Source organism: Diachasma alloeum, unplaced genomic scaffold (assembly GCF_001412515.2).
Source record: "Diachasma alloeum isolate Michigan unplaced genomic scaffold, Dall2.0 Dall_scaffold_00279, whole genome shotgun sequence".
Taxonomy (NCBI): Eukaryota; Metazoa; Arthropoda; class Insecta; order Hymenoptera; family Braconidae; genus Diachasma; species Diachasma alloeum.
The window spans coordinates 944035-955548 of record NW_021680418.1 but is presented as its reverse complement, the minus strand read 5'-3'; the positions used below and the strand labels follow the sequence as shown (position 1 = coordinate 955548).

The window sequence follows — 11514 nt, the reverse complement described above, 5'->3', positions numbered from 1 at the left end:
TGACACATTACTCGAGTCTACGGACCAATGAAGTGGGAAGACATTGATCGCTCAGTTGAAAACACGACTTGAAACGTTTGAAATGCGACGCTGCTGCCATACACGTATATTTTTTAAGGTCCCCAACACAATCAAACAAATTGCCTGTGAACTCCATCTACTACGCAACTTCCGCTAAGCTCCGCTGCTGAGCAAAATGGACGCCTTTGTGTCTGTTTTCTTCATATTCACATAATAAATACAATTAAAAAAATAACGTTCATCTTGGTAAACAAATGTGTGAATGTACAATTAATTGAATTTATGATGTAAGTGTTATTTGCAGTGTGCAATGTTCTAATGTGCTTATTTGCTTAGATAAATTGTGATTAAATACGCGTCTGAGACGTGAAAAAAAAGAACCAAGTAGGCCACAGCCACGGATGACAATTGGTGACTGGGGGGATATCTCAGGGAAACACTTTTATGGGAGAAAATTTGGCTTTTTCGACTGTTGGACCACTGCGTATGGGTAAATTGATGAGTTTCAATGGCTCGGGGGGTGTTTTTTCAATTGTATATAATTAACAAATAAGTACGGCCTCCCGCCAAAAATTGCAAGTTGGAACTTTGTTGGATACGGGACTATTGACATTAAATTGTGATCAGCTTAATTACGAGGTCTGTGGTGTTTAGTTTGGCTGTCTATAAGTCATTATCGTGGATTTTCGAGTTGTGCAGAAGGAGTTGTCCACGAATGTTATCACCGGTGGCTGTGAGCAACCTTTTTTGTTATTCTTCGGCTGAAAAAATTGAGGTTTTGTTATCTTTGTGATCTAAGATTGACATTTTTCTCATTCTCAAGTGAAACAGAAGAGGAGGAAATTATTGTTGCGTTAATTGGTGGTTCACTTATGACATTTGGGGGTTTGAATTGTCCCACGGAATATTTTTATTTTTGTTGCCAGTTATTAATTAATTGGGGGTGCCAGCAATGCCAGTTATTAATTTATTGGGGATGCAGCAACAAAAAGTCAAGTTAGATTGAAATTTAATCCAGTGATTTGTTTTAACATTCCTAATAATTTAGTTGTGATGGTTATGTAACATTCGGGAGTGAATCCCCGGATAAATGTTTGGGCATGAATTAACATCAGTTCATTTGGTTTCAGATAATAAATATTTGAGTGGCAAGGTACATCATGGATCGGTTATTGCTGGACCCAAGGGCATCGTCAAAATTTGGCTGAGAATGGTACGAGCTGCACCATGGGAACTTGAGAAAGAGACTCGTTAAGTTCCTTTGATAATTGACGTAATAGATAAACAAAACTTGCGAGTGATAGTGCGGATAAACACTGAAGTGTGGGAAAAGAGTAAATTTAACATCATTGTGGTTAAATATATCCGACAAACGTATGGAAAGTCAACGGGTTGTGAAAATGTTAATCTATCGTTGGTTAATATGTGAATGCAGGATTTCGGATGGAACTGCACTGACAAAGGACCACTGCGTGCTGTGAAAGCTCCACTATCAAGATAGAGTAAATATCCTTTCTTAATTTAGTAGTGAAGAGGTAAAATGGTTCAACTTTGTGTGACACGTTTTAATCTCCAAATTCTTTTCGAATTCTTTAGTGAAGAGATGAAATACGAAATTAATTTGAAGTACATTCCATGGCACGTTTAAAATTGTGTCCAAAACTGCTGCCCCAGTCAAATTATTTCGCCCAGTTTTCGGAAATTAGGAGACGATTGGAAGCTGTCATTGAAATATATGATATACTTGGAAATTGATCTCGATTTTTTCTACCATTGGGCAGCTAGAAAAACTATCTCTCAATTTTTCTGGGTTCTATTCAGCCAATTTTTATTTATGATGGCTCAAAATTTTCCATTTTCTACCATCTATAACAAGATTTTGTCCAAAAACTTGTCGAATAAATAATCTCTTCACAACGGAATATCTATCAAAGAATTGCCCATAAACCCCAAAAATAACGATAAAAAAATTTTCTGTCCAGGGTGGAATGCCAGAGCTAATAAAACCCAAAATGAATGGGGTTATACCGAGTGTTCCAATCACTACCCTCGCTGGTATAGCGAGTCTAACAGACTTGTTGCCGGAAATGCCCCTACCAACACCCCTGCCCCAAACACTAACAAACAAGTCACTGCTATTTCACCCACGTGTCGCCGAAGAGGCCCACCTCCTGCTGAGCAATCGCGACGAGACGCTGGTGCCTCAGCTGATATCATCACTATCCCAAACCTCATCAGACAACATCGAATTGAAGGATCATCACCCAAAGAATGATCAGACAACGCATGAGACTGAACAGAATGCCCCAGAGCTGCTGAAGGCAATCCTGCAGATAAATCCCCATGTATTTAAAGGCCCCCAGTACAATTCACCCCGCAATTGGTCCCAGGGTGGATCCCTGATGCACTCGAGCCAGTCACCCGCCAACTATGGAAGATTCTCACCGTCATATTCAAATTCATCAGGCTCACGACAAACACCACAGGGTAGTCCAGCTCATCCAGCAGCAGCGCGCACTGCCTTACCACCACCTGGGACATCCCACGCCCAGCATCCACGAATGCCACTGACACCGCAGAATCACGCTGATGTATCCCAAATGTCACCGTTTGCTGTGCCTTCGCCATCACCACGTGCCACTGTCATCACTGAACAGTCGAGAACAACTCCCCAACACATGCAGGAGGAAGCCAACTGCATTAATCAATTAAATATGAATCAACATCACCAGAACATCTATTCACCGGCGCATATGGGCTCGCAAAGTCCTATGATGCAAGTTGGGAATATGCAGCAAGGCCAACAGCATGCCCAGCCCCATCAGCCTCATCAGCCCCATCAGCCCCATCAGCCTCATCATCATCATCAGCAGCATCAGCAGCACCAGCACCACCTTCAACAACAACAGCAGCAGCAGCCCCACCATCAGCACCACCACCACCATCACCACCACCAGCCGCATCAACAACATCAACAGCATCATCATCATAACATGGCCAATATCACTCCCCAACATACGATGCACATGACGTCTCCAATGCACACAGCCTCACCGATCCACATAGCATCTCCCATGCATACGACATCACCAATGCATACTGTCTCTCCAATGCACACAGTATCTCCGATGCACACAGCGTCCTCGATGCAAACAGCATCTCCCATGCAGACAGCATCTCCCATGCAAACGGCATCTCCCATGCAGACGACATCTCCCATGCAGACAGCATCTCCCATGCAGACGGCATCTCCAATGCAGACAGCATCTCCCATGCAGACGACCTCTCCAATGCATCCGGCAATTGGCCAAATGAATGTCAACTTGAACTTGCAGCCGACAATGTTCGATCCAATAATTAATCAACAGCTGCATCACCCCCTGGAGACAAATCAAACGCTGGATCTGGGCCACAGTGTCCCAGACAACTCACAATTCCTTCTGGATCACGTGTCTGCTCTCCCTGACATCGACATACCCATTGATGCCATCGATCCTAAACCCCTGCATCATCAGTCGATCGATAATAATCCACCATCCTACCCCAGTCTCACCCCCGAGAGTGTTGCAAACACTCTCAACGCTGCTCTTGACATTGAAATACAACCGGAGCCACAGATACCCCTAGCAGTAGACCCTCAGAATCATGAGGTACCTGACAACACAGCGAAAGACGTCAGACTGTCTGGACAATACCCTGACATGAAATTCAAGGAGCCAGTCGTCATGCTGAGCAGGTTACCACTCTCTGATCAAGCCTTAATGTCTCAAAATATGACCTCGTACACTGATAAATCACTTGATCGTGCCTGTAAAAATCAAACCGCCAATCAAACATTGAAATCAGAGTCTGAAAGTGAGGAGGATGATAACAAATCGTTCAAGGTGCGTGGGAAGAAGAAGAAGGACGAAAGAATGCGAAAAAGAAGAAAACTTCTGGACGACGACGAGGATGAGGAGGAAGAGGTGAAGGAAGGCTCATTATCTCCAAAGAAACCAAAAATACGAAAGATCGAGAAGAAACTCGTACCAGTGCTTGCTAAATTGAGTGTCGATGAATTGATGGAGACCAACACCTACCAGAGATTTAATTCAACAATTGATATTATCTTTGAGAATGCTGAGGATTCGACGTTGATTGACGTGGATGACGACGGTGATGTCCCCCAGGAAATGCTGATCTCCAAGTATCATCTGCAAGAGCTCTCGAGAGAGGCAGCGAAATTGAAATCGCTGAGGGCAATGGAGTCGATACCATCGGACAGACTCGTGAGATTACTGAACATTCTTGAGAAGAACATACGAGACGGTGCTAGGGTATCGCCTCTCGCTGATCCAGACGACGACGTTGAGGAGAGCAAACTGTGGATGCAGTTGGCCATGGAAAGGGTTCAACGGGCTGTCGACGCCTCCCTGATAGCCCTCAACATAATGACATCCCAAAACATGAAGAAAACAATTTATCTGGAGGATGTGATCGATCGAATAGTTTTGTTTATGAAGTTTCAGCTTCAAAACACAATTTATCCGTCTTTCGATCCAGTTTATAGGATAGATAACAAGAAACATAAGACTGATAGTTTCAATTCTGCAGGGCGAAAGAAACGGGGTAATGCGAAGGAGGTTCGAGAGAAAAGCATACTCGAAGTTTACAACAAAATGCATGAGTTGGTCTCACTTCTTGCTGAATTACTGAACATTCAGATGTTGACAGACACGACAGTTCTTCATGCATCGACACTGGGTGTTGCGCCATTCTTCGTGGAATCAGTCAGTGATTTACAGCTGAGTGCCCTCAAACTTGTCACTGTAATCTTCACCAAGTACGAGAAGCACAGACGATTACTGCTGGATGATATTCTAGCTTCGATCGCAAGATTGCCAAGCAGCAAGAGGAGTTTACGAACGTACAGGCTAAGCTCTGAAGAGCACATACAGATGCTAACAGCCCTCATGCTTCAATTAATTCAATGTGTCGTGACAATACCTGACAGTGTGCTGAAGGCCGAGCGATCGAGTAGAGTTGACGACGACAGAAGAGACGACAAGAAGCAAGTGCAAGTTGACTTCGACGTGCTGATAATAACACGTTACGACACTGCAACGAGAATCGCCGGCAACTTTCTCTCAGTTTTTCTCCAGAAGTGCAGCAGTAAAGGCACTGACGTCGACTACCGGCCACTCTTCGAGAATTTCGTGCAAGATCTGTTGGCAACGGTGAACAAGCCCGAGTGGCCAGCAGCTGAGCTCCTCCTGAGTCTCCTGGGGAACCTCCTCGTCGGACATTTTTCGAATAAAGGATCAGACATGTCCCTGAGAGTGGCGTCTATCGAGTATCTTGGAGTTGTTGCAGCGAGATTACGAAAGGATGCTGTCAATTCCCAATGCAAATTGTCGACAATTGATCAGATAATTCACGACATCAAGGCTGAACAGCAGAAAGATTCAGATTACGAGCAAGTGGCGAATATCGCAGGTCTCTCTGAGGATGAGGAGCGCACGATGTTTCTTCAGAGAGTTCTCCTGGATTACCTCGCGGTCAATGGGATTAAGGATTCACCACTGGCCTACGCAAGGCACTTCTACCTCGCCCAGTGGTATCGTGACTACACTCAAGAGAAATCTCGAGTTGGTCAGTCGAAGAACACTCCAGTGAAGAAATCTCCTAGCAAGAAAAAATCCAAAAGGAGAAATAAGCACATTGAAAGCGACGAAGATGAGCCCTCAGAGCCTGAGGAGCCCGATCCCGACGAAAACGACAATAATGAGCAGAAGTACTCGGAAGTTTATCGGACAATAGAGGGAAAGAAGAAGTTTATCGTCAGCTCGATCCGTCCCTGCAGCTCTAGCACCACAAAGCCAGATATTCTGCAGACGTACATTGACTACAATTCCGCTGAATTGATATCTCAGTATTTGGCGTCGAAGAGACCCTTCTCCCAGAGTTTCGATAAATACCTGATGCAGATACTTCAAGTATTGACTGAATCATCGATTGCAATCAGAACGAAGGCGATGAAGTGTCTGACTATGATTGTCGAGGCTGATCCATCGGTTCTGGCGAGATCCGACATGCAGAGGGGCGTCAACTACTCGTTCTTAGATCACTCGACATCTGTTCGTGAAGCTGCTGTCGATCTTGTCGGTAAATTCGTGCTCAGCAGACCTGAACTAATCGACAAGTACTACGACATGCTGTTAGCGAGGATCTTGGACACTGGTGTCAGTGTCCGTAAAAGGGTAATTAAAATACTAAAGGACATCTGCATCGAGTGCCCAGACTTCTCCAAGATCCCCGAGATCTGCGGCAAGATGATCAGACGAGTTAACGACGAGGAGGGAATACGTAAACTCGTTATGGAGGTGTTCCAGAACATGTGGTTCACACCAGTGAGAGAGAAACCAGTGCTTGACACACCTGCTCTGCTGCGTAAAGTCATGAACATCACTGATGTTGTTGCCACGAATAAGGACATTGGCTTAGAGTGGTTTGAGCAACTGCTGGTTAGTTTGTTTAAACCCAAGGAGGACAAGGAAGACAGTACGAAATTGCTCACAGAACCCCCCAGGGTGTTATTAACAGCTTGCAGACAGATCGTCGACTGCTTAATTCAGAATATCCTCAGCCTTGAGGAGAACAATCGAGAGCAGAACAGGGAGGAGAAGAAGGGCTCGTCACAGCGACTCGTTGCCTGCATGACAACACTCTACCTCTTCGCCAAAATTCGTCCACAACTTCTCGTCGCTCATTCGTCAACCCTTCAACCTTACTTGAGCTTGAAATGCAATACGCAGGGAGATTATCAGATAATCAGCAGTGTTGCCCATACACTTGAACTCGTTGTGCCACTTATGGAGCATCCAAGTGAGACATTCTTGGCGCAGCTGGAGGAGGACTCTGTGAAATTAATTCTTCAACACGATAAATCAGTCGTTGCAAGCTGCCTATCGTGCCTGGGCTCGATCGTAAATAACGTCACGAGAAACTTCAAGCTCATTCGCGATTGCTTTCTGCAGTACTACGGACACTTGGAGCAGTACAAAAATTACTATCAGAAAGATCCCTCGCATCCTTGGCTCATAAAGAGTCGACCGTACTTCCGACGTGCCTTGTTCACCGTTGGACTACTCCTACGACACTTTGACTTCACTGACCCGGAGGTCATCGACGGTCTCCCCGAGAATATCAAGGACCAAGTTTTCGAAACGCTGAATTACTTTGTTCATTTGGATAACAATGACATCAGACATTTCACGCTGTCGGCGATTGGCTCCTTGTGCATCAGGCACTACGAGTTCATGATGACCCCAGAGCTGAAAGAACTCTATCACTACCTTTTGACCTCCGATCACGCACTCGTGGCGATGAAGACTCAGGTGCTCAATAACATCGAGATTTATCTTCAGGAGGAGGAGAAGAGGATGATAAAGCAGGACCAGGAGTGGGCGAAATTATCTAAGCAAGAGAATCTCAAGGAGATGGGAGATGTCTCCTCTGGAATGGCAAGCACCGTGATACAGCTGTATCTCAAAGAGATTCTCGAGTCGTTTCTCCACTCCAACGTGAATGTTCGTCATGCTGCACTGAAGGTGATTCAACTAATTCTCGCCCAGGGTCTCGTTCATCCCGTTCAGATCGTCCCCTACCTCATCTGCATGAGCACAGACTGTGAAAAGAGTGTGAGCCACAGTGCAGACAAGCAACTTCAAGAAATTGAGAAGAAATATCCTGGCTTTATCCACATGAAGTCACAATCAGGAATAAAACTCAGCTATCGATTGCAGAAGATCCTTCAGAACGATGTTGTAGTGAGAGGAATGAGGCAGAAAGAGGGAGAGCTCCCTGGGGCGCTCAATGGCTTTCTCTACACCATCCTGAGGAGTACGAAGCAACAGAGGAGAGCCATTGTCTTATCCTTCCTAAAACAATTCGACGAATCTGCCAAATCGAGCTTATCCCAGATGCTTTATCTCGCCGATAATCTGGCCTACTTCACATATCAGGTGCAGGACGAACCTCTCTTCATTATTCATCACATCGATGTTATTATTTCAATGTCAGGGATGAACTTGCTGCAATCCTTCAAGGAGGCGTTACTACCTAAAGAGCCAAGTTCTGATAATCAAATGCCTCAGGTACAGCCGATGATCTATGGGCCTGATGGCCAGCCCATACCAGCTCAGATACTTCCAGCAATCGAGGATGAAGAGGAGGACGAGGAGGATGACGAGGCCATCCTGGCACGATTGCCTGAGGATACGATGCTACTGAGGGAGTATATCACAGCTAGTCAGGGATTTCTGCTGCTCCTCACTCTCAGGCAACATCTCAAGGAGGTTTACGGATTTTCGGACGCCAAAATAAGCCAGTACTCACCGTCAGAATCTGCCAAAGTCTATGAGAAGGCTGTTACGAGGAAGAGCAACATGCAGTTCAAACCAAAAGCGACCTTAGCTAAGTTGAAGGAGGGCGTCAGTAATGAGGAGCTTGACGACAGTGGAAGGAAGAAATTGGTCGCTGAGTATTTGGACTTCAGACAGCTCATTCTCAAGTTCGATCCTGAGGAGCCCGAGGAGGACGAGGGAGACGATGGGGTGATGAAGAACGTCGACCCGATGACTGCTAGGGTCAATCATTTGGAAATCAATGCTGTGAGGTCTGGCATGGGGGGAGGGGGTGATCCCTTGCAACATTCGAATTCAGAATTACCTAATAATTCTGTGAATTTTATTCCTGCACCAACGACACCACGTGTACCAAAATTAACGATACACGCGCATCCTGAGACTAATAAGGAGCATCGGAAGAGTAGAACGCACAAAACTGACAAAGTGAAAAAACATAAGAAGAAAAAACGGAGAAGGAACTCTGATAGTAGTGATAGCGGTGATGACTGTGAGGATCCGGACTATACGATGTAAGTGGTGAGAGTGAGTGTATTTCAATTTGTTTTTGTGAAACAGGGAGGAAGAGGACGTTGAGAATGGTAAACAAATATTTGAATGAGATAGAATAAAAGCGACTTTTTCACCCCCCATCGATTTCTAGTGCTTTCGAATTAAACACTTGGACAACTACTTGTGTACAGATTAGTGATAATTGTGGGGATTGGAGGGGGAGTTACTGAAAAGACACGGACTATGTTATATAAATCTGCAATAGGAGTGAGATACTTTGTAATATTCGAGTGAATCTGAGGAAAAGTATGTTATGAGTGGATTCATTTTAACTGGTAATGGAACTTGGTTTAGCCATGACGTTTTTCTTTACTACTTTAAATTATTTATGGAACATTGATCAGCTTTCAGCAGAAGTTACCGAGGGGTCCAGTTTAAATTGCCTTTGGTTTTTGTTGGTGGTTTTTTTCGTAGTTTTTGGACTGATTTCAATTGTCCATTACACAAAATCGTCAGGGTTCAATTCGCTTTTTCAAATTCAAAACAGTACGACGTTGATTGTCAATGGCTGACCCTCACGTTTTTTGGAAATTGATCTAAGAAAACTCTCTCGATTTTTTCTTTGTTTTTTACGTTTTTTTTTCATCGGCTGCTATTCAGCTCGAAAAATTTGACGTGTCATAAATCAAAATCGGATGAATAGAACTAGAGTTATTGAAAAAAATCGAAAAACAACGAAAAAACCATATTTTCGAAATGGGCTGTTTAAAAAATCTGAAAAAATTGAGAGATAGCTTTTCTAATCTCCCAATCGTAAAAAATATCCAGATCATTTCCAAGCGGCTGAGGGTTAACCGTTGACTCATTTGACGTGGAATACCTAGTTTCGAATTTATTGAATATTAAAAATGCGTCATTTTTACCTTATTTCCTAGCATCTTCGAACAATTTCGGTGAAATCATTGGACTTTCTATTCTGTACATTACATCCGGTGTTATAGAAACTGAAAAAAACGGAGGACTGCACTCGAAATATTAATCACAATGAACAAAAAAAAATTCAAAGTTTATGAAGAAATATTAAATTATAAAAAGTAATTTAGTAAACATCTGTGTTGATTCTGTGGAGGACCAGTGAGTAAATTATTAACTCGATTCGAGAAACAAAAGTGAGTTCGTAATCATCAATTCAAAATTCAGCGAATTTATATTCTATTACGATATTTTTTTTTATTATATTTGAATTGAAAAACGCAGTAAGTTTGAGTAATAAGAGATGCGGAATTTTGAAATTTCAATCAAACGAGGTAAAGGGACAATGAGAAGACCATTGAAATTACTCCAAACAATGCAAAGTGAAAATAGTACATAGTGAAAACAACGTCGGGATTTATATACAATAATGTTGTTTGTAATATGTGTACATAATAGAGGAGGTAAAGAAAGGAAATTAATGCGAATGGGAATATTATTTTCTTACAAACTATATAGCGATGACACAAGTACGAAATGAAATACTTAATTTATTTTCATTTGTGAGATTGAGAATTTATGAAGATGTTCCCGTTGTCTCAGTATAGTTTGATATTGCTGAATAGTTATTCAAGGGGAGCTACAGTTTTTTAATTGAAAATGTCTTTTATACAAGAATATAAATAATAATTGGTCTGGAATACAGTAAACATATAATTTTAATGAGGTTCGGCATGAGAACACTTTGTTTGTGACTATTTTGATGTCTTGAAATTTAGTATTTTTCGAATATCTATTCGTACGAATATTTACAGTCAGCGTCAATGAAACATTTGATACAATACAATTTCATTTTACTGAATTTTTGGGCTTTTCTCTTTACTGATTTCGTCGTCTCACAATGATCTCGAATTTATTATTGATAATTCAGAATGAAACTGGAAGATTGATTAGGTAAAATGAATTAGTTGCAAAGTGGTGAAGTGCATCAAGTCAATTGAACTTCGAGTTCAGTTTTTAATGAATATCTTCTGGTCTGAGGGAAATGGTGAAGTTACCGAAGCAACTTTTTTAGAGAACAGTGTGACAACTTCACGAGAATTTCACCATTTCCCTCCAATTTTGGAATATTCACCTCAATCTCACCTCATTACAAAATTCATTCGTTTTTGTTGCTGGTGTAATTCTTTCATTATCCTTATTCGTTGGCTTTTTGTGCATAGAAAATGTCCATGCTATAGTTGAATAAGTCTATAAATATGTAATTATCGGTTACTGGTGAAAAAATTGTTCAATGAAAATTTTTAAAACATTGCTACTATGGAAAAACAAAACTTGACGAAATGCAGTAAAAAATACGTCATGATGAATATTAACTTCCACATTACTACGATTATCTTCCTTCATTTTATGTACGCACACACTACAATTTCTATATTTTATCCGTAATTTGTTTGCCCTTCAGTTATATTTTCACAATTTATTATTAATCTAACCAGAGTTATATTTCCAATAAAATTTGAAAGTTTTTTCGGGAAAATTATTAAAGAGAGAGAATGTTTGCATTCAATGAGAGCATGATAATGGGGTAGAAACTGGTGGATGGCGGGGGCGGGGGGGGAGA

General features: G+C 42.3%; 1 protein-coding gene across 2 annotated transcripts; it reads left to right on the top strand.

Annotated features, from left to right (window-relative positions):
• Positions 1-190: 190 nt before the first annotated feature.
• On the top strand, positions 191-11491 carry LOC107038289 (nipped-B-like protein B). Of its 2 annotated transcripts, none has more exons than XM_015257311.1 (3): positions 191-308; positions 1152-1523; positions 2004-11491. In XM_015257311.1, exon 3 carries the CDS (start codon positions 2010-2012, stop codon positions 8940-8942), a length of 6933 nt encoding a protein of 2310 aa, XP_015112797.1. In that variant the 5' UTR covers positions 191-308; positions 1152-1523; positions 2004-2009; the 3' UTR covers positions 8943-11491. The 2 variants fall into 2 exon arrangements, with proteins under 2 accessions (XP_015112797.1, XP_015112798.1); XM_015257312.1 differs by lacking the exon at positions 191-308 and adding an exon at positions 670-754.
• The last annotated feature ends 23 nt before the right edge of the window (positions 11492-11514 follow it).

Bases quoted from the DNA above. Each gene is read 5' to 3' on its own strand.
- LOC107038289 (XM_015257311.1), top strand. From the start codon at position 2,010: ATGCCAGAGCTAATAAAACCCAAAATGAATGGGGTTATACCGAGTGTT.